Source organism: Nerophis ophidion, linkage group LG16 (assembly GCF_033978795.1).
Source record: "Nerophis ophidion isolate RoL-2023_Sa linkage group LG16, RoL_Noph_v1.0, whole genome shotgun sequence".
Lineage (NCBI taxonomy): Eukaryota > Metazoa > Chordata > Actinopteri > Syngnathiformes > Syngnathidae > Nerophis > Nerophis ophidion.
The window spans coordinates 48,108,905-48,133,350 of NC_084626.1; the positions used below are offsets into that span (position 1 = coordinate 48,108,905).

The window sequence follows — 24,446 nt, forward strand, 5'->3', positions numbered from 1 at the left end:
AGTGGGTGTGTTACTAAGACTGTGCAGGTAAATATGCAACACAATACTAAGACCCACAACACTTACCTATAAACGACCATTAGTGGGTGTGTTACTAAAACTGTGCAGGTAAATATGCAACACAATACTAAGACCCACAACACTTACCTATAAACGACCATTAGTGGGTGTGTTACTAAAACTGTGCAGGTAAATATGTAACACAATACTAAGACCCACAACACTTACCTATAAACGACCATTAGTGGGTGTGTTACTAAGACTGTGCAGGTAAATATGCAACACAATACTAAGACCCACAACACTTACCTATAAACAGACATTAGTGGGTGTGTCCCTAAGACTAAAGTCCCACTTGTACATTTCCTCTCTAGCTGGGCATCCCTCACTCCTACCTGATGATGAGCTACCAGTACAAGTTCCAAGATGACGACCAGACTAAAGTCAAAGGCTCCGTCAAGTAAGTCCGTCTCACTGCACCATCGCCTAGCAATAGTCCAGTAGAAGTTGAAGTCCCTGGTGCTGGTCTACAGAAGTGTTTCAACCGAATAATTGATTTGTCAGTCCATAGTGGATCTAACATAATAGTGTGAGAGTCCAGTCCATAGTGGATCTAACATAATAGTGTGAGGGTCCAGTCCATAGTGGATCTAACATAATAGTGAGAGTCCAGTCCTCAGTGGATCTAACATAATAGTGTGAGAGTCCAGTCCATAGTGGATCTAACATAATAGTGAGAGTCCAGTCCTCAGTGGATCTAACATAATAGTGTGAGAGTCCAGTCCATAGTGGATCTAACATAATAGTGAGAGTCCAGTCCATAGTGGAACTAACATAATAGTGTGAGAGTCCAGTCCATAGTGGATCTAACATAATAGTGTGAGAGTCCAGTCCATAGTGGATCTAACATAATAGTGAGAGTCCAGTCCATAGTGGATCTAACATAATAGTGTGAGTCCAGTCCATAGTGGATCTAACATAATAGTGTGAGTCCAGTCCATAGTGGATCTAACATAATAGTGAGAGTCCAGTCCATAGTGGATCTAACATAATAGTGTGAGAGTCCAGTCCATAGTGGATCTAACATAATAGTGAGAGTCCAGTCCATAGTGGATCTAACATAATAGTGAGAGTCCAGTCCTCAGTGGATCTAACATAATAGTGTGAGAGTCCAGTCCATAGTGGATCTAACATAATAGTGAGAGTCCAGTCCATAGTGGAACTAACATAATAGTGTGAGAGTCCAGTCCATAGTGGATCTAACATAATAGTGTGAGAGTCCAGTCCATAGTGGATCTAACATAATAGTGAGAGTCCAGTCCATAGTGGATCTAACATAATAGTGTGAGTCCAGTCCATAGTGGATCTAACATAATAGTGTGAGTCCAGTCCATAGTGGATCTAACATAATAGTGAGAGTCCAGTCCATAGTGGATCTAACATAATAGTGTGAGAGTCCAGTCCATAGTGGATCTAACATAATAGTGAGAGTCCAGTCCATAGTGGATCTAACATAATAGTGAGAGTCCAGTCCATAGTGGATCTAGCATAATAGTGTGATAGTCCAGTCCATAGTGGATCTAACATAATAGTGAGAGTCCAGTCCATAGTGGATCTAACATAATAGTGAGAGTCCAGTCCATAGTGGATCTAACATAATAGTGTGAGTGTCCAGTCCATAGTGGATCTAACATAATAGTGAGAGTCCAGTCCATAGTGGATCTAACATAATAGTGTGAGTGTCCAGTCCATAGTGGATCTAACATAATAGTGAGAGTCCAGTCCATAGTGGATCTAACATAATAGTGTGAGAGTCCAGTCCATAGTGGATCTAACATAATAGTGAGAGTCCAGTCCATAGTGGAGACGTAATGAACGCATGAATAATGATCTCAGCGTCACAAGTGAATTTGTTTAAGTCGAGGTCCACGTTAATCAACTAATAAGGCTTGGGCCTTAAGAGGTTAAAAAATGTATTTTCCTGCATGTAAATAGATAATTTCCCCCATGATTGTAATCTGTGAAAGAAAAATACAAACCCTGTTTCCATATGAGTTGGGAAATTGTGTTAGATGTAAATATAAACAGAATACAATGATTTGCAAATCCTTTTCAATTTTTGCAAATAATCATTAACTTTAGAATTTGATGCCAGCAACACGTGACAAAGAAGTTGGGAAAGGTGGCAATAAATACTGATAAAGTTGAGGAATGCTCATCAAACACTTATTGGGAACATCCCACAGGTGTGCAGGCTAATTGGGAACAGGTGGGTGCCATGATTGGCTATAAAAACAGCTTCCCAAAAATTTACAAGAAAGGATGGGGCGAGGTACACCCCTTTGTCCACAACTGCGTGAGCAAATAGTCAAACAGTTTAAGAACAACCTTTCTCAAAGTGACATTGCAAGAAATTTAGGGATTTCAACATCTACGCTACATAATATCATCAAAAGGTTCAGAGAATCTGGAGAAATCACTCCACGTAAGCGGCATGGCCGGAAACCAACATTGCATGACCGTGACCTTCCAGCCCTCAGACAGCACTGTATCAAAAACCCACATCAATCTCTTAAGGATATCACCACATGGGTTCAGGAACACTTAAAAAAACACACTGTCACTAAATACAGTTGGTCGCTACATCCGTAGGTGCGAGTTAAAGCTCTACTATGCAAAGCGAAAGCCATTTATCAACAACATCCAGAAATGCCACCGGCTTCTCTGGGCCCGAGATCATCTAAGATGGACTGATGCAAAGTGGAAAAGTCTTCTGTGGTCTGACAAGTCCACATTTCAAATTGTTTTTGGAAATATTCGACATCGTGTCATCAAAGGGGAAGCGAACCATCCAGACTGTTATCAACGCAAAGTTGAAAAGCCAGCATGTGTGATGGTATGAGGGTGCATTAGTGCCCAAGTCATGGGTAACTTACACATCTGTGAAGGCACCATTAATGCTGAAAGGTACATACAGGTTTTGGAACAACATATGCTGCCATCTACTAAGCGCCGTCTTTTTCATGGACGCCCCTGCTTATTTCAGCAAGACAATGCCAAGCCATGTTTTACAACAGCGTGGCTTCAAAAAAAAAAGAGTGCGGGTACTTTCCTGGCCCGCCTGCAGTCCAGACCTGTCTCCCATGGAAAATGTGTGGCGCATTATGAAGCGTAAAATACGACAGCGGAGACCCCGGACTGTTGAAGGACTGAAGCTCTACATAAAACAAGAATGGGAAAGAATTCCACTTTCAAAGTTTCAACAATTAGTTTCCTCAGTTCCCAAACGTTTATTGAGTGTTGTTAAAAGAAAAGGTGATGTAACACAGTGGTGAACATGCCCTTTCCCAACTACTTTGGCACGTGTTGCAGCCATGAAATTCTAAGTTAATTAAAGCTGCAAGCAGCGATGGACGGGACTGACTTTGGCTGCTGCCCCCGCGACCCAAGCCCGGATAAGCGTTAGCTAGCCGGCAGACATCTTAACAAATATTTCACACGAGGGCGAAGCACAACTAATGAATATTTGATAATACAATAGAGATATATAATTCTTTAGCAGCATGAGCGCAGTGGTTCTTTGAAGGATTGTCAAATCAAAACTGTATTTGCAAAAAAAAAAAAAAAGTTTATGCGTTTGAACATCAAATATGTTGTCTTTGTAGCATATTCAACTGAATATGGCTTGAAAATGATTTGCAAATCATTGTATTCTGTTTATATTTACATCTAACACAATTTCCCAACTCATATGGAAACAGGGTTAGTATCTCCCCGCCCTCGCACAAGTGAAGTCCTCTCAGTCTTGATGGTGACCTCAGAGCTCTCACCTTCATTGACTTGATGACTGGACTGTGATCCACTCAGCATCCTTCAATAATTCACACCACGCCGCTCTCAGCAATTCAAATGAAGAATGACTTTTATGTCCTGATCAAACACTCAAAGAACAAATGGACATGATGGAGAATGTCAGGGTTTTTTTTTCCATTTGCTGGTTGAAAGAGTGGATTTGGACCGTGCTTTATTAGAGGAGTGGTGTACAGTATGTGGTGTATGTGGTGTACAGTATGTGGTGTATGTGGTGTACAGTATGTGGTGTATGTGGTGTACAGTATGTGGTGTATGTGGTGTACAGTATGTGGGGTACAGTATGTGGTGTATGTGGTGTATGTGGTGTACAGTATGTGGTGTATGTGGTGTACAGTATGTGGTGTACAGTATGTGGTGTACAGTATGTGGTGTATGTGGTGTACAGTATGTGGTGTATGTGGTGTACAGTATGTGGTGTACAGTATGTGGTGTATGTGGTGTACAGTATGTGGTGTACAGTATGTGGTGTATGTGGTGTACAGTATGTGGTGTATGTGGTGTACAGTATGTGGTGTATTTGGTGTATGTGGTGTACAGTATGTGGTGTATGTGGTGTACAGTATGTGGTGTATGTGGTGTACAGTATGTGGTGTATGTGGTGTACAGTATGTGGTGTATTTGGTGTACAGTATGTGGTGTATGTGGTGTACAGTATGTGGTGTACAGTATGTGGTGTACATACAGTATGTGGTGTATATGGTGTACAGTATGTGGTGTATGTGGTGTACAGTATGTGGTGTACAGTGTGTGGTGTATGTGGTGTATGTGGTGTACAGTATGTGTTGTATGTGGTGTACAGTATGTGGTGTACAGTATGTGGTGTATGTGGTGTACAGTATGTGGTGTATGTGGTGTACAGTATGTGGTGTATGTGGTGTACAGTATGTGGTGTGTGTGGTGTATGTGGTGTACAGTATGTGGTGTATATGGTGTACAGTATGTGGTGTACAGTATGTGGTATATGTGGTGTACAGTATGTGGTGTATGTGGTGTACAGTATGTGGTGTATGTGGTGTACAGTATGTGGTGTATGTGGTGTATGTGGTGTACAGTATGTGGTGTACAGTATGTGGTGTATGTGGTGTACAGTATGTGGTGTATGTGGTGTACAGTATGTGGTGTATGTGGTGTACAGTATGTGGGGTACAGTATGTGGTGTATGTGGTGTATGTGGTGTATGTGGTGTACAGTATGTGGTGTATGTGGTGTACAGTATGTGGTGTACAGTATGTGGTGTACAGTATGTGGTGTATGTGGTGTACAGTATGTGGTGTATGTGGTGTACAGTATGTGGTGTACAGTATGTGGTGTATGTGGTGTACAGTATGTGGTGTACAGTATGTGGTGTATGTGGTGTACAGTATGTGGTGTATGTGGTGTACAGTATGTGGTGTATTTGGTGTATGTGGTGTACAGTATGTGGTGTATGTGGTGTACAGTATGTGGTGTATGTGGTGTACAGTATGTGGTGTATGTGGTGTACAGTATGTGGTGTATTTGGTGTACAGTATGTGGTGTATGTGGTGTACAGTATGTGGTGTACAGTATGTGGTGTACATACAGTATGTGGTGTATATGGTGTACAGTATGTGGTGTATGTGGTGTACAGTATGTGGTGTACAGTGTGTGGTGTATGTGGTGTATGTGGTGTACAGTATGTGTTGTATGTGGTGTACAGTATGTGGTGTACAGTATGTGGTGTATGTGGTGTACAGTATGTGGTGTATGTGGTGTACAGTATGTGGTGTATGTGGTGTACAGTATGTGGTGTGTGTGGTGTATGTGGTGTACAGTATGTGGTGTATATGGTGTACAGTATGTGGTGTACAGTATGTGGTATATGTGGTGTACAGTATGTGGTGTATGTGGTGTACAGTATGTGGTGTATGTGGTGTACAGTATGTGGTGTATGTGGTGTATGTGGTGTACAGTATGTGGTGTATGTGGTGTACAGTATGTGGTGTATGTGGTGTACAGTATGTGGTGTATGTGGTGTATGTGGTGTACAGTATGTGGTGTATGTGGTGTACAGTATGTGGTGTATGTTGTGTACAGTATGTGGTGTATGTGGTGTGTGTGGTGTACAGTATGTGGTGTATGTGGTGTACAGTATGTGGTGTACAGTATGTGGTGTATGTTGTGTACAGTATGTGGTGTACAGTATGTGGTGTATGTGGTGTACAGTATGTGGTGTACAGTATGTGGTGTACAGTATTTGGTGTATGTGGTGTGCAGTATGTGGTGTATGTGGTGTACAGTATGTGGTGTATGTGGTGTACAGTATGTGGTGTATGTGGTGTACAGTATGTGGTGTATGTGGTGTACAGTATGTGGTGTATGTGGTGTACAGTATGTGGTGTATGTGGTGTACAGTATGTGGTGTATGTGGTGTACAGTATGTGGTGTATGTGGTGTACAGTATGTGGTGTATGTGGTGTACAGTATGTGGTGTATGTGGTGTACAGTATGTGGTGTATGTGGTGTACAGTATGTGGTGTATGTGGTGTACAGTATGTGGTGTACAGTATGTGGTGTATGTGGTGTACAGTATGTGGTGTATGTGGTGTACAGTATGTGGTGTATGTGGTGTACAGTATGTGGTGTACAGTATGTGGTGTACAGTATGTGGTGTATGTGGTGTACAGTATGTGGTGTATGTTGTGTACAGTATGTGGTGTACAGTATGTGGTGTATGTGGTGTACAGTATGTGGTGTACAGTATGTGGTGTACAGTGTGTGGTGTACAGTATGTGGTATATGTGGTGTACAGTATGTGGTATATGTGGTGTATGTGGTGTACAGTATGTGGTGTATTTGGTGTATGTGGTGTACAGTATGTGGTGTACAGTATGTGGTGTACAGTATGTGGTGTATGTGGTGTACAGTATGTGGTGTATGTGGTGTACAGTATGTGGTATATGTGGTGTATGTGGTGTACAGTATGTGGTGTATGTGGTGTACAGCATGTGGTGTACAGTATGTGGTGTACAGTATGTGGTGTATGTGGTGTACAGTATGTGGTGTATGTGGTGTACAGCATGTGGTGTATGTGGTGTACAGCATGTGGTGTATGTGGTGTACAGTATTTGGTGTATCTGGTGTACAGTATGTGGTGTACAGTATTTGGTGTATGTGGTGTACAGTATGTGGTGTACAGTATGTGGTGTACAGTGTGTGGTGTACAGTATGTGGTATATGTGGTGTACAGTATGTGGTATATGTGGTGTATGTGGTGTACAGTATGTGGTGTATTTGGTGTATGTGGTGTACAGTATGTGGTGTATGTGGTGTACAGTATGTGGTGTATGTGGTGTACAGTATGTGGTGTATGTGGTGTACAGTATGTGGTGTACAGTATGTGGTATATGTGGTGTATGTGGTGTACAGTATGTGGTGTATTTGGTGTATGTGGTGTACAGTATGTGGTGTATGTGGTGTACAGTATGTGGTGTACAGAATGTGGTGTATGTGGTGTACAGTATGTGGTGTATGTGGTGTACAGTATGTGGTATATGTGGTGTATGTGGTGTACAGTATGTGGTGTATGTGGTGTACAGCATGTGGTGTACAGTATGTGGTGTACAGTATGTGGTGTATGTGGTGTACAGTATGTGGTGTATGTGGTGTACAGCATGTGGTGTATGTGGTGTACAGCATGTGGTGTATGTGGTGTACAGTATTTGGTGTATGTGGTGTACAGTATGTGGTGTACAGTATTTGGTGTATGTGGTGTACAGTATGTGGTGTGTGTGGTGTACAGCATGTGGTGTACAGTATGTGGTGTATGTGGTGTACAGTATGTGGTGTACAGCATGTGGTGTATGTGGTGTATGTGGTCACGGCCCGTCTGCTCCTCTCCCCTGCAGGACGGGCTGGTTCGGGACGGTGGTGGAATACGGCGCCGAGAGGAAGATCAGCCGTCACAGCGTGCTGTCAGCCTCCGTCAGCGTGGGCGTCCCTCAGGGCGTCACCCTGAAGATCAAGTAGCATGTGACACGTGGCTCTGAAGCCGGCCCGGCAGGACGCTCTAATGTGGTGTGTTTGCCTGGCAGGTTGGCACGTGCCAGTCAGACATACTTGTTCCCGCTGCACCTGACGGACCAGCTGCTGCCCAGCGCCGTCTTCTATGCCACGGCGGCACCGCTGCTGGTCTACATGGCCGTCCACAAGCTGCTCATCATCCCCTACACTCGAGCACAGAAAGAAGAGTCAGTGCTCCTTTTGCTCTTCTCTCTCCCCACACGTCACGTCAGGGTTTTTCTCCTCACACACTAGATTGCCAAAAGTATTTGTCCAGCTATCCAGATGATGAGAAACAGGTGTCCTAATCACTTTGCCCGGTGTATCAAATCCAGCACTTAGGCATGGAGACTGTTCCTACAAACATTTGTGAAACAATGGGCCGCTCTCAGTGATTTCCAGCGTGGAACTGTCACAGGATGCCACCTATGCAACAAATCCAGTCTTGAAAATTTCCTCTCTCCTAAATATTCCAAAGTCAACTTTATTATAAGAAAGGTGAAGAATTTGGGAACAACATCAACTCAGCCACCAAGTAGTAGGCCAGGTAAAGTGTCAGAGAGGTCAGCATAGTGCAAAGACTTTCTGCACAGTCACTTGCTACACAGCTCCAAACTTCATGTCACCTTCCAATTAGCCCACCTACAGTACACAGAGAGCTTCATAGAATTGGTTTCCATGGCCGAGCGGCTGTATCTAAGCCATACATCACCAAGTCCAATGCAAAGCGTGGGATGCAGTGGTGTAAAGGACCTCACCACTGGACTCTAGAGCAGTGGAGACACCTTCTCTGGACTGATTAATCAGACTTTTCCATCTGGCAACCTGATGGACCAGACTACATTTCAGACTGCATTGTGTGAAATTTGGTGGTGGAGGAATTATGGTGTGGGGTTATTTTCCAGCAGTTGGGCTTGGCCCCTTAGTTCCAGTGAAAGGAACTTTGAATGCTCCAGGATACCAAAACATTTTGGACAATTCCATGCTCCCAACCTTGTGGGAACAGTTTGAAACGAGCCCCTTCCTCTTCCAACATGTCTGTGCACCAGTGCACAAAGCAAGGTCCATAAAGACATGAATGCCAGAGTCTGGTGTGGATGAACTTGACTGGCCTGCACAGAGTCCTGACCTGAATCCAATAGAACACCTTTGGGATGAATTAGAACGGAGACTGAGAGCCAGGCCTTCTCCACCAACATCAGTGTGTGACCTCACCAACACACTTTTGTAAGAATGGTGTAAAATTGCTATTAACACACTCCGCAACCTTGTGGACAGCCTTCCCAGAGTAATTGAAGCTGTGATAGCTGCTCATATTGAAGCCTATGGGTTAGGAATGGGATGGCACTTCAACTTCATATGTGAGTCAAGACAGGTGGCCCAATACTTTGGCAACATAGTGTGTGTGTTTGTGTGCGTGTGTGTATGTGTATGTATATGTATATGTATGTGTGTATATATATATATATATATATATATATATATATATATATATATATATATATATATGAACATGCCCTTTCCCAACTACTTTGGCACGTGTTGCAGCCATATATGTGTATATATATATATATATATATATATATATATATATATATATATATATATATATATATATACATAGACATATACCCATACTTACTATATAGTTGTGTGAGATTCAGTACTATTATCCATCCATTTTTATACCGCTTGTCGCTTTGGGGTTCCAGGGGGCGCTGGAACCTATCTCAGTTACAATCAGGCTGAAGGCGGGGTCAGTACTATTATAGAAATAAAAAATACCCCCCTTTTTGATAGATTTTTAAAACAAATAATATTCATTTTTAGAAAACAAAATTGCAATAGATGGATGGATAGATAGATGCTGTGTGTGTGTGTGTGTGTGTGTGTGTGTGTGTGTGTGTGTGTGTGTGTGTGTGTGTGTGTGTGTGTGTGTGTGTGTGTATATATATATACATACATATATGTGTATATATACATATATATATATGTGTATATATATGCATATATATACATATATATATACATGTACATATATATATGTATATATATTATATATAAATATACATGTGTATATCTGTGCATAAGTATATATATATACATATTTATAGATATACATGTATATATATATGTATATATATATATATATACTAATATACAGATATACATATGTATATTTATGTATAATATGTATATATATACTATGTTTGTATTTATGTATATATATGTATATATATATATATATATATATATATATATATATCCATCCATCCATCCATTTTCTACCGCTTATTCCCTTTCGGGGTCGCGGGTGGCGCTGGCGCCTATCTCAGCTACAATCGGGCGGAAGGCGGGGTACACCCTGGACAAGTCGCCACCTCATCGCAGGGCCAACACAGATAGACAGACAACATTCACACTCACATTCACACACTAGGGCCAATTTAGTGTTGCCAATCAACCTATCCCCAGGTGCATGTCTTTGGAGGTGGGAGGAAGCCGGAGTACCCGGAGGGAACCCACGCATTCACGGGGAGAACATGCAAACTCCACGCAGAAAGATCCCGAGCCTGGATTTGAACCCAGGACTGCAGGACCTTCGTATTGTGAGGCAGACGCACTAACCCCTCTGCCACCGTGAAGCCCCATATATATATATATATATATATATATATATATATATATATATATATATATATATATATATATATATATATATATATATATATATATATAAAACAAATGTTTTTTAACTAAACTGTCAATGGTAGCGTCATCACTTGAGTCCTAATTTTTGTGCTGAAGAAGCCTGACTTCTTCTGTTTGATGATGTCGTTACTGTCACTATTGGTGGAAAGGTGTATTACAACCCATGCGGCCTGAAACTGAATTTATTTTGGCTGCCTTCTAGGGGGCGCTCGGCCCTATATTAAATGTTGATGAATGCCTTTAACTTCTATCAATTACAGTAATTATACTCATCTTGACAAGATTACTGTTAATCACCATGGTTACTTTGTTTATGGCCCCATTGGCTAGATGGGCTTTGGGGCCCAAAATGAGGAAATAGGCCCCTTGTGTGTAATAATACTGCATCATCACTGCAATGTGTGATCAACTTACTTGTGTGTAATAATACTGCATCATCATCTGCTTCATCAGAGAGCTGGAGCTGCAGAGGAAAAGCTCGGCCACAGACATCGCCAAAAAGAAGCAGGAGGCGGAGTCTGCTGTGAGTGAAGCACGCCATCTTTTCCCCACGTGTTGCTTCTGTCACCAGGTATGCACCAAATGTCCTCCTGTCTCCTCTCTTCTTTATTCCTCCTGAAGGTGCTGCTGATGCAGGAATCTGTGAGGAGGATCATCGAGGCAGAAGAATCCAAGATGGGTGAGAAAACAGACTCTATTTCTCAAACCATAAAGCGCAACGGGATTATAAAGTACATTGTCGATAAACGTGTCTGTTCGGGTCTATTTACCTACAGAAAGTGCACCAGATTATAAAGCACATTCTTAAATAAATGGGTCTATTTTCATGAAAAGGCACACCAGATTATAAGGCACGTTGTCCATACACAGATCTATTTTCCTACAAAAGGCACACTAAATTATAAGGCGCAATGTCGATGAACGGGTCTATCTGGATTTATTTTCATACATAAAGCGCACCAGATTATAAAACTCATTGTCGATAAATAGGTCTACTTTCATACATAAAGTGCACCAGATTATAAAGCACATTGTTAATGAACAGGTCTATGTTCATACAAAATGCGCACCAGGTTATAAGGCACGTTGTTGATGAAGGAGTGGGTCTATTTTCATACAGAAGGCGCACCGGATTAGAAAGAGCATTTTCATGAACATATTTATTCAGCTCTGTTTTCATAAAAAGGCACACCAGATTATAAGGGATGTTGTCCATACACAGATCTATTTTCCTACAAAAAGGCACACTAAATTATAAGGCGCAATGTCGATGAACGGGTCTATCTGGATTTATTTTCATACATAAAGCACACCAGATTATAAAACTCATTGTCGATAAATAGGTCTACTTTCATACATAAAGTGCACCAGATTATAAAGCACATTGTTAATGAACAGGTCTATGTTCATACAAAATGCGCACCAGGTTATAAGGCACGTTGTTGATGAAGCAGTGGGTCTATTTTCATACAAAAGGCGCACCGGATTAGAAAGAGCATTTTCATGAACATATTTATTCAGCTCTGTTTTCATAAAAAGGCACACCAGATTATAAGGGATGTTGTCCATACACAGATCTATTTTCCTACAAAAAGGCACACTAAATTATAAGGCGCAATGTCGATGAACGGGTCTATCTGGATTTATTTTTATACATAAAGCACACCAGATTATAAAACTCATTGTCGATAAATAGGTCTACTTTCATACATAAAGCGCACCAGATTATAAAGCACATTGTTAATGAACAGGTCTATGTTCATACAAAATGCGCACCAGGTTCTAAGGCACGTTGTTGATGAAGGAGTGGGTCTATTTTCATACAGAAGGCGCGCCGGATTATAAAGAGCATTTTCATGAACATATTTATTCAGCTCTGTTTTCATGAAAAACCACACCAGATTATAAGGGACGTTGTCCATACACAGATCTATTTTCCTACAAAAGGCACACTAAATTATAAGGCGCAATGTCGATGAACGGGTCTATCTGGATTTATTTTCATACATAAAGCGCACCAGATTATAAAACTCATTGTCGATAAATAGGTCTTCTTTCATACATAAAGTGCACCAGATTATACAGCACATTGTTAATGAACAGGTCTATGTTCATACAAAATGCGCACCAGCTTATAAGGCACGTTGTTGATGAAGGAGTGGGTCTATTTTCATACAAAAGGCGCACCAGATTATAAAGAGCATTTTCTTGAACATATTTATTCAGCTCAGTTTTCATGAAAAGGCACACCAGATTATAAGGGACGTTGTCCATACACAGATCTATTTTCCTACAAAAGGCACACTAAATTATAAGGCGCAATGTCGATGAACGGGTCTATCTGGATTTATTTTTATACATAAAGCACACCAGATTATAAAACTCATTGTCGATAAATAGGTCTACTTTCATACATAAAGTGCACCAGATTATAAAGCACATTGTTAATGAACAGGTCTATTTTCATACAAAAGGCGCACCAGATTATAAAGAGCATTTTCATGAACATATTTATTCAGCTCTGTTTTCATGAAAAGGCACACCAGATTATAAGGGACGTTGTCCATACACAGATCTATTTTCCTACAAAAGGCACACTAAATTATAAGGCGCAATGTCGATGAACGGGTCTATCTGGATTTATTTTTATACATAAAGCACACCAGATTATAAAACTCATTGTCGATAAATAGGTCTACTTTCATACATAAAGTGCACCAGATTATAAAGCACATTGTTAATGAACAGGTCTATTTTCATACAAAAGGCGCACCAGATTATAAAGAGCATTTTCATGAACATATTTATTCAGCTCTGTTTTCATGAAAAGGCACACCAGATTATAAGGGACGTTGTCCATACACAGATCTATTTTCCTACAAAAGGCACACTAAATTATAAGGCGCAATGTCGATGAACGGGTCTATCTGGATTTATTTTTATACATAAAGCACACCAGATTATAAAACTCATTGTCGATAAATAGGTCTACTTTCATACATAAAGTGCACCAGATTATAAAGCACATTGTTAATGAACAGGTCTATTTTCATACAAAAGGCGCACCAGATTATAAAGAGCATTTTCATGAACATATTTATTCAGCTCTGTTTTCATGAAAAGGCACACCAGATTATAAGGGACGTCGTCCATACACAGATCTATTTTCCTACAAAAGGCACACTAAATTATAAGGCGCAATGTCGATGAACGGGTCTATCTGGATTTATTTTTATACATAAAGCGCACCAGATTATAAAACTCATTGTCGGTAAATAGGTCTACTTTCATACATAAAGTGCACCAGATTATAAAGCACATTGTTAATGAACAGGTCTATGTTCATACAAAATGCGCACCAGGTTATAAGGAACGTTGTTGATGAAGGACTGGGTCTATTTTCATACAAAAGGCGCACCGGATTATAAAGAGCATTTTCATGAACATATTTATTCAGCTCTGTTTTCATGAAAAGGCACACCAGATTATAAGGGACGTTGTCCATACACAGATCTATTTTCCTACAAAAGGCACACTAAATTATAAGGCGCAATGTCGATGAACGGGTCTATCTGGATTTATTTTTATACATAAAGCACACCAGATTATAAAACTCATTGTCGATAAATAGGTCTACTTTCATACATAAAGTGCACCAGATTATAAAGCACATTGTTAATGAACAGGTCTATTTTCATACAAAAGGCGCACCAGATTATAAAGAGCATTTTCATGAACATATTTATTCAGCTCTGTTTTCATGAAAAGGCACACCAGATTATAAGGGACGTTGTCCATACACAGATCTATTTTCCTACAAAAGGCACACTAAATTATAAGGCGCAATGTCGATGAACGGGTCTATCTGGATTTATTTTTATACATAAAGCACACCAGATTATAAAACTCATTGTCGATAAATAGGTCTACTTTCATACATAAAGTGCACCAGATTATAAAGCACATTGTTAATGAACAGGTCTATTTTCATACAAAAGGCGCACCAGATTATAAAGAGCATTTTCATGAACATATTTATTCAGCTCTGTTTTCATGAAAAGGCACACCAGATTATAAGGGACGTCGTCCATACACAGATCTATTTTCCTACAAAAGGCACACTAAATTATAAGGCGCAATGTCGATGAACGGGTCTATCTGGATTTATTTTTATACATAAAGCACACCAGATTATAAAACTCATTGTCGATAAATAGGTCTATTTTCATACAAAAGGCGCACCAGATTATAAAGAGCATTTTCATGAACATATTTATTCAGCTCTGTTTTCATGAAAAGGCACACCAGATTATAAGGGACGTTGTCCATACACAGATCTATTTTCCTACAAAAGGCACACTAAATTATAAGGCGCAATGTGATGAACGAGTCTATCTGGATTTATTTTCATACATAAACTGCACCAGATTATAAAACTCATTGTCGATAAATAGGTCTACTTTCATACATAAAGTGCACCAGATTATAAAGCACATTGTTAATGAACAGGTCTATTTTCATACAAAAGGCGCACCAGATTATAAAGAGCATTTTCATGAACATATTTATTCAGCTCTGTTTTCATGAAAAGGCACACCAGATTATAAGGGACGTTGTCCATACACAGATCTATTTTCCTACAAAAGGCACACTAAATTATAAGGCGCAATGTCGATGAACGGGTCTATCTGGATTTATTTTTATACATAAAGCACACCAGATTATAAAACTCATTGTCGATAAATAGGTCTACTTTCATACATAAAGTGCACCAGATTATAAAGCACATTGTTAATGAACAGGTCTATTTTCATACAAAAGGCGCACCAGATTATAAAGAGCATTTTCATGAACATATTTATTCAGCTCTGTTTTCATGAAAAGGCACACCAGATTATAAGGGACGTCGTCCATACACAGATCTATTTTCCTACAAAAGGCACACTAAATTATAAGGCGCAATGTCGATGAACGGGTCTATCTGGATTTATTTTTATACATAAAGCACACCAGATTATAAAACTCATTGTCGATAAATAGGTCTATTTTCATACAAAAGGCGCACCAGATTATAAAGAGCATTTTCATGAACATATTTATTCAGCTCTGTTTTCATGAAAAGGCACACCAGATTATAAGGGACGTTGTCCATACACAGATCTATTTTCCTACAAAAGGCACACTAAATTATAAGGCGCAATGTGATGAACGGGTCTATCTGGATTTATTTTCATACATAAACTGCACCAGATTATAAAACTCATTGTCGATAAATAGGTCTACTTTCATACATAAAGTGCACCAGATTATAAAGCACATTTTTAATGAACAGGTCTATGTTCATACAAAATGCGCACCAGGTTCTAAGGCACGTTGTTGATGAAAGAGTGGGTCTATTTTCATACAAAAGGCGCACCGGATTATAAAGAGCATTTTCATGAACATATTTATTCAGCTCTGTTTTCATGAAAAGGCACACCAGATTATAAGGGACGTTGTCCATACACAGATCTATTTTCCTACAAAAGGCACACTAAATTATAAGGCGCAATGTCGATGAACGGGTCTATCTGGATTTATTTTCATACATAAAGCGCACCAGATTATAAAACTCATTGTCGATAAATAGGTCTACTTTCATACATAAAGTGCACCAGATTATAAAGCACATTGTTAATGAACAGGTCTATGTTCATACAAAATGCGCACCAGGTTATAAGGCACGTTGTTGATGAAGGAGTGGATCTATTTTCATACAAAAGGCGCACCGGATTATAAAGAGCATTTTCATGAACATATTTATTCAGCTGTTTTCATGAAAAGGCACACCAGATTATAAGGGACGTTGTCCATACACAGATCTATTTTCCTACAAAAGGCACACTAAATTATAAGGCGCAATGTCGATGAACGGGTCTATCTGGATTTATTTTTCATACATAAAGTGCACCAGATTATAAAACCAATTGTTCTTGAATGGATCTGGGATGGCGTGGCTAAATTGGGGGAGTGACCGTGCCAGCAACCTGAGGGTTCCTGGTTCAATCCCCACCTTTTACCATTCTCGTCACGTCCGCTGTGTCCTTGAGCAAGACACTTCACCCTTGCTCCTGATAGGTGCTGGTTAGCGCCTTGCATGGCATCTCCCCCCATCAGTGTGTGAATGGGTAAATGTGGAAATAGTGTCAAAGCACTTTGAGTTCCTTAAAAAGGTAGAAAAGCGCTATAGAAGTATAACCCATATTCAGATCTGCTTACATACAAAAGGCGCACCGGATTATAAAGAGCATTGTCGAGGAACGTGTTTATTTTCATACATAAAGTTCACCAGATTATAAGTCATGTTGTCGTTAAATGGCTCTATATGGGTCTATTTTCATACAAGAGGCGCACCGGATTAGAAAGCACATCGTCGAACGGATGTATTCGGGGTTATTTTCATACATAAGGTGCACCAGATTATAAAGTGTGTTGTGGATAAACGGGTCTATTTTCTTACAAAAGGTGCATAAGGCGCATTAAAGGGGTCACAAGGGTTATTTTTCTACATTTAAAATACTTCCCTATCTTCGTTGTAGTTTTTAGCGCTTCCATAATCCACTAACAGAAATAAATTGCGACTGTACGCTACTTTTAGTAGAAATGGCAACAGTGGAGAGTGATTGCTCCACAAAAAGAGGATAGAGAGAAAAAAGGAGTTGATTGACTACACATTTTTAGGACTTATGCAGATCCCAAATACACAACAGCAGGTATCAATAGGTACAAAAAAGTTGGTTTTGCGTAGTATAGTAAAACAAACACCAGATAAGTTCTGCTAATAGGTGCCATTTTGTGGTCCTCATACACACAGCATAATAATACAGTATGTTGAAGCACAGTACGTCTGACTATGGTCGCTGTAATGCTCCGACAATCCATCAAGCGGTGCAGCTTCGTAGCTTACCAAAGTCATACTAAAACATTTTGACAGATTTTTGACAGCCGTGTGTAGTATTCTGTATGCTCAAAGAAACATCAAAGTTATGGTCTTGCTTGTTCTGGTCATTTATGGAACAGGCGTCAACCTGCAGTCCACACGTATCTCTTATGTGTGAGTGCCGTCTACTGGTCGCACTTATCATTACACCATGTAGCAAAGAAAATTGCGTCTTGCTCATTAAGACAGAATTACAAAGCGCTAACCAGCACCCATCAGGAGCAAGGGTGAAGTGTCTTGCTCAAGGACACAACGGACGTGACGAGTTTGGTACTAGGTGGGGATTGAACCAGGGACCCTCGGGTTGCGCACGGCCACTCCTCCACTGCGCCACGCCGTCCCAAGAAGTGCCCCTCATGGTACTTTTACACAAAGCGTGAAAACCACCATTTTCAGTTAGTAGACGGTTGAAAAGTTAAGCAGCCTCCCGAGGTGCAGATGAAAGTGATTAGTGATCTGCGTGGTATGTATGAAAGTGATTAGTGATCTGCGTGGTATGTATGAGAGTGATTAGTGATCCGCGTGGTACGTATGAAAGTGATTAGTGATCTGCGTGGTATGTATGAAAGTGATTAGTGATCTGCGTGGTATGTATGAGAGTGATTAGTGATCCGCGTGGTACGTATGAAAGTGATTAGTGATCTGCGTGGTATGTATGAGAGTGATTAGTGATCTGCGTGGTATGTATGAAAGTGATTAGTGATCCGCGTGGTATGTATGAAAGTGATTAGTGATCTGCGTGGTATGTATGAGAGTGATTAGTGATCTGCGTGGTACGTATGAAAGTGATTAGTGATCCGCGTGGTATGTATGAAAGTGATTAGTGATCCGCGTGGTATGTATGAAAGTGATTAGTGATCTGCGTGGTATGTATGAAAGTGATTAATGATCTGCGTGGTATGTATGAAAGTGATTAATGATCTGCGTGGTATGTATGAAAGTGATTAGCGATCTGTGTGGTATGTATGAAAGTGATTAGTGATCCGCGTGGTATGTATGAAAGTGATTAGTGATCTGCGTGGTATGTATGAGAGTGATTAGTGATCCGCGTGGTACGTATGAAAGTGATTAGTGATCTGCGTGGTATGTATGAGAGTGATTAGTGATCTGCGTGGTATGTATGAAAGTGATTAGTGATCCGCGTGGTATGTATGAAAGTGATTAGTGATCTGCGTGGTATGTATGAAAGTGATTAATGATCCGCGTGGTATGTATGAAAGTGATTATTGATCCGCGTGGTATGTATGAAAGTGATTATTGATCCGCGTGGTATGTATGAAAGTGATTAGTGATCCGCGTGGTATGTATGAAAGTGATTAGTGATCCGCGTGGTATGTATGAAAGTGATTAGTGATCCGCTTGGTATGTATGAAAGTGATTAGTGATCCGCGTGGTATGTATGAAAGTGATTAGTGATCTGCGTGGTATGTATGGTATGCTGCAGCTCCAGGACTCAAACTCCCATCATGCCAGGCTGCGGAGGGTAAACGTGTAAACAGCCGTCCATCCAAAGGCCGCTACATATTGCGCTCTACCACGTACTCACAGGTGACCACGCGCCAAGCAAGTGTTTTTAACCCGCAGGCCTGATCATCCTCAACGCCTGGTACGGCAGGTTTGTGTCCGACAGCGGGCAGAAGAAAGCCAGAGTGGTGGACGTGACCGTGCCCCTGCAGTGCCTGGTCAAGGACTCCAAGCTGATCCTCACCGAGGCGTCCAAGGTGGTGTGGCTGGATGGCGGTGAGGCCGCGGGCGGGCTCTGCACGTTAACGACTTCCTCTGCCTGCAGGCGGGCTTGCCGGGCTTCTACGACCCTTGTGTGGGGGAGGACAAGAGCCTGAAGCTGCTCTACCAGTTCAGGGGAGCCATGCACCAAGTCATCGCCACAGACACTGAGCCGCTACGCATACCCAAACAATGTGAGGAGCACACGTGTGTGTGTGTGTGTGTGTGTGTGTGTGTGTGTGTGTGTGTGTGTGTGTGTGTGCGTGTGTAAAATCACAAGACTACGTCATCTCTACAGAATTGTTTCATGAGGGGTTCCCTCAATCATCAGGAGATCTTCTGATAATTGAGGGAACCCCTCATGAAACAGTTCTGTAGAGATGACGTATTCTTGTGATTTTTCCCACACTTACATATTGCACTCTACCACGGTATCGAACACTATTCTCTGGATAATCCAATCAAGATATATATATATATATATATATATATATATATATATATATATATATATATATATATATATATATATATATAACGATTATTAATTGATTTAAAAATCTAATTAAATGAAAAGAAAAAAAAAATATCTATATTACGTATAAAATACTACACGGTCTAGCTCCATCCTATCTTGCCGATTGTATTGTACCATATGTCCCGGCAAGAAATCTGCGTTCAAAGGACTCCGGCTTATTAGTGATTCCCAAAGCCCAAAAAAAGTCTGCGGGCTATAGAGCTTTTTCATTTCGGGCTCCAGTACTCTGGAATGCCCTCCCGGTAAAAGTTCGAGATGCCACCTCAGTAGAAGCATTTAAGTCTCACCTTAAAACTCATTTGTATACTCTAGCCTTTAAATAGACTCCCTTTTTAGACCAGTTGATCTGCCGTTTCTTTTCTTTTTCTCCTATGTCCCACTCTCCCTTGTGGAGGGGGTCCGGTCCGATCCGGTGGCCATGTACTGCTTGCCTGTGTATCGGCTGGGGACATCTCTGCGCTGCTGATCCGCCTCCGCTTGGGATGGTTTCCTGCTGGCTCTGCTGTGAACGGGACTCTCGCTGCTGTGTTGGATCCGCTTTGGACTGGACTCTCGCGACTGTGTTGGATCCATTATGGATTGAACTTTCACAGTATCATGTTAGACCCGCTCGACATCCATTGCTTTCCTCCTCTCCAAGGTTCTCATAGTCATCATTGTCACCGACGTCCCACTGGGTGTGAGTTTTCCTTGCCCTTATGTCTTAGTGTCAATGTCGTAGTGGTTTGTGCAGCCCTTTGAGACACTAGTGATTTAGGGCTATATAAGTAAACATTGATTGATATTTTTTTGTTTTTTTTCTTTTCATTTAATTAGATTTTTAAATCAATTAATAATCATTACAAATACGAATCTTGATTCATTGAAAAATTGATGTTTCGGCCCGCTATGAAACACTGATGTGAGAAAATGTGACGATGAAGCATTCCTGTTTTGTCATGTGAGAGAATGTGAGTTGAGACTAGAGTTGGATGAAGAAGAAGAAGAAGAAGAAGAAGAAGTCACTGCAATCTTTTCTTTTTCTCTCCTCAGCTCACAGGATTGGAGCAGAGTCTTAGAGGAAGGAAGTGGAGCCAGCCTGCCAGCAAGGAACTTTTCTACTGACTTTTGGAGCTTCCCCTGTCGAGGACATCTTCATCATAGCAGCCTCCCCCACTCTCATCTTCTACCTCCTCAACCAGGACATGCTGGGATCCTCACCCTCATCCTCTCATAGTTCTGATGTGATGTTGCACCTTCTGAAGGAGGAAATGGTGGGATCCTCATCCTCATCCTCTCATAGTTCTGATGCCATGTTCTACCTTCTGAAGGAGAACATGGTGGGATCCTCATCCTCTCATAGTTCTGATGCCATGATGTATCTCATGAAGGAGGACATGCTGGGATCCTCATCCTCTCATAGTTCTGCTGCCATGTTCTACCTTCTGAAGGAGGACATGGTGGATCCTCATCCTCTCATAGTTCTGCTGCCATGTTTTACCTTCTGAAGGACATGGTGGGATCCTCATCCTCTCATAGTTCTGATGCCATGTTGTATCTTCTGAAGGAGGACATGGTGGGATCCTCATCCTCATCCTTTCATAGTTCTGATGCGATGTTGTATCCGTTGAAGGAGGACATGGTGGGATCCTCATCCTCTCATAGTTCTGCTGCCATGTTGCACCTTCTGAAGGAGGACATGGTGGGATCCTCATCCTCATCCCTTCATAGTTCTGATGCGATGTATCTTCTGAAGGAGGACATGGTGGGATCCTCATCCTCATCCCTTCATAGTTCTGATGCGATGTATCTTCTGAAGGAGGACATGGTGGGATCCTCATCCTCTCATAGTTCTGATGCGATGTTTTACCTTCTGAAGGAGAACATGGTGGGATCCTCATCCTCATCCTTTCATAGTTCTGATGCCATGTTGTATCTCATGAAGGAGGACATGGTGGGATCCTCATCCTCTCATAGTTCTGCTGCCATGTTCTACCTTCTGAAGGAGGACATGCTGGGATCCTCACCCTCTCATAGTTCTGCTGCCATGTTTTACCTTCTGAAGGAGGACATGGTGGGATCCTCATCTTTTCATAGTTTTGATGCGATATTGTATCTTCTGAAGGAGGACATGCTGGGATCCTCACCCTCTCATAGTTCTGCTGCCATGTTTTACCTTCTGAAGGAGGACATGGTGGGATCCTCATCCTTTCATAGTTTTGATGCGATATTGTATCTTCTGAAGGAGGACATGATGGGATCCTCATCCTCATCCTCTCATAGTTCTGCTTCCATGTTTTACCTTCTGAAGGAGGACATGGTGGGATCCTCATCCTCTCATAGTTCTGCTGCCATGTTTTACCTTCTGAAGGAGGACATGGTGGGATCCTCATCCTCATCCTTTCATAGTTCTGATGCAATGTTGTATCTCATGAAGGAGGACACACTGGGATCCTCATCCTCTCATAGTTCTGAAGCCATGTTGTATCTCATGAAGGAGGAAATGGTGGGAGCCTCATCCTCATCCTCATCCTCTCACAGTTCCAGCAACCATGCAAGGAAAGGTGCTGTTTTACCTCATCTTCTGGTGGACTTCATCCTATGTGTGGTCTTCATATAAAATACGTGTCCTGAGTTTTCTGGGGTTCGACTTAACTGCCATGGAACTGCAATGTGGAGCCGTGGAAGGGAAGTGACATCATGGCCATTTCCTGCTATTGTTTTCAGGAAGTGCTTGGAACCTCCCATCTAGAACGGTTTTTCCAAAGGTAATAATGGATTGGATTGAATTAAACACTCCAAGCTGCACTGCTCATTCATTCATTCACACGTTGTTGGCCGCCCAGGTCTAGACCGGGAATGAACAGTTGTAATATTTCCTCACATTGAACAACAACACCACCGCCAGGTGATGGCTGCCACCGTCCCACCTCAACTTACCTCACAGAGCTCTTAACTCAAAACACTTGTATGTCAAGTCAACGTCTCCCATTGAAATCCACTTAAAGTCCTACTGAAAGCCACTACTAGCCACCATGCAGTCTGATAGTTTATATATCAATGATGAAATATTAACATTGCAACACATGCCAATACGGCCTTTTTAGTTTAATAAATTGTAATTTAAAATTTTGCGCGAAGTATCCTGTTGAAAACGTTGTGGAATGATGACGCGTGCGCGTGACATCACGGATTGTAGCGGACATTTTGTTCCAGCCCCGATCCCAGCTATAAGTAGTCTGCTTTAATCGCATAATTACACAGTATTCTGGACATCTGTGTTGCTGCATTTTTTGCAATTAGTTCAATTGATAATGGAGACGTCAAAGAAGAAAGATGTAGTTGGGAAGCTTTTAGCCTTTAGCAACACAAACACAGCCGGTGTTTCCTTGTTTACATTCCCGGTGAAGCTTTACTATGGAACAGAGCGGTCAAGCGAACATGGTTCCCTGCCACATGTCAACCGGCAGGTTTTGATGAGAAAATTGTGGTAATAAGTCGGCTTTTACCGTGGACATGAGCGGTTAGCTTGCGTCGTTCCTCGTGCACCGGTCAAAGAGGCAGCTGCGGACTCTCTTGCCTCCTCCGACCGGCCGCCCCTGAACGTGGGATGCTTCCACCGTGGAGGAGGGGGAAAAAAAATCTCAGCCCGCCCCCAACGGCTGCCTTCGCTTCGCCTCGTCAAGAAACATGGCTTCCCTCAGAGACATTGGCGGTCACCACACCCCTCCGACTTTAAGGTACCATATAATCTCACTAAAACACTAGTAACACAATAAGCAGGAAAGGGATTTTCCAGAATTATCCTAGTAAATGGGGCGGTATAGCTCGGTTGGTAGAGCGGCCGTGCCAGCAACTTGGGGGTTGCAGGTTCGATTCCCACTTCCGCCACCCTAGTCACTGCCGTTGTGTCCTTGGGCAAGACACTTTACCCACCTGCTACCAGTGCCACCCACACTGGTTTAAATGTAACTTAGATATTGGGTTTCACTATGTAAAGCGCTTTGAGTCACTAGAGAAAAGCGCTATATAAATATAGATCACTTCACTTCACAAATGTGTATAACATCTGAATCGCTCCCACTGCCCTCGTCTCTTTTTTTTCTAGTCCTTCACTCTAAATTTCCTCATCCACGAATCTTTCATCCTCGTTTAAATGAATGGGGAAATCGTTGCTTTCTTGGTCCGAATCGCTCTTGCTGCTGGTGGCCATGATTGTAAACAATGTTCATATGTGAGGAGCTCCACAACCCGTGATGTCACGCGCACATCGTCTGCTACTTCCGGTACAGGCAAGGCTTTTTTATTAGCGACCAAAAGTTGCAAACTTTATCGCGGATGTTCTCTACTAAATCCTTTCAGCAAAAATATGGCAATATTGTGAAATGATCAAGTATGACACATAAAATGGACCTGCTATCCCCGTTTAAAGAAGAACGTCTCATTTCAGTAGGCCTTTAATTGGCGCTTACCCCCACCAAAACACCACAATTTGACTATGTAACTTGCTTTTTAAAACATACATCTATAACATGTATTGTATAAAAACAAAACAATAGGATGTACTACTAACAACTACAGTAGTTTTATGAAGTAATGGAATATTATTTTCTCCAGGCT

At 41.4% G+C, this 24,446-nt stretch overlaps 1 protein-coding gene across 1 annotated transcript; it reads left to right on the forward strand.

The window, feature by feature from the left end:
* The first annotated feature begins 337 nt into the window (after positions 1-337).
* On the forward strand, positions 338-22,634 carry LOC133535499 (dnaJ homolog subfamily C member 11-like). The gene is made up of 8 exons (XM_061875384.1): positions 338-460; positions 7,740-7,856; positions 7,926-8,081; positions 11,059-11,128; positions 11,227-11,284; positions 19,169-19,305; positions 19,374-19,503; positions 20,880-22,634. Exons 1-8 carry the CDS (start codon positions 399-401, stop codon positions 20,903-20,905), a joined length of 756 nt encoding a protein of 251 aa, XP_061731368.1. The 5' UTR covers positions 338-398; the 3' UTR covers positions 20,906-22,634.
* The last annotated feature ends 1,812 nt before the right edge of the window (positions 22,635-24,446 follow it).

Excerpts from the sequence above, each read along its gene's own strand:
- LOC133535499 (XM_061875384.1), top strand. The coding sequence starts at position 399 with ATGATGAGCTACCAGTACAAGTTCCAAGATGACGACCAGACTAAAGTC. Across the intron at positions 19,306-19,373 it reads TCCTCACCGAGGCGTCCAAG|GCGGGCTTGCCGGGCTTCTA; the intron begins GTGGTGTGGCTG and ends CTCTGCCTGCAG. Across the intron at positions 19,504-20,879 it reads GCTACGCATACCCAAACAAT|CTCACAGGATTGGAGCAGAG; the intron begins GTGAGGAGCACA and ends TTCTCTCCTCAG.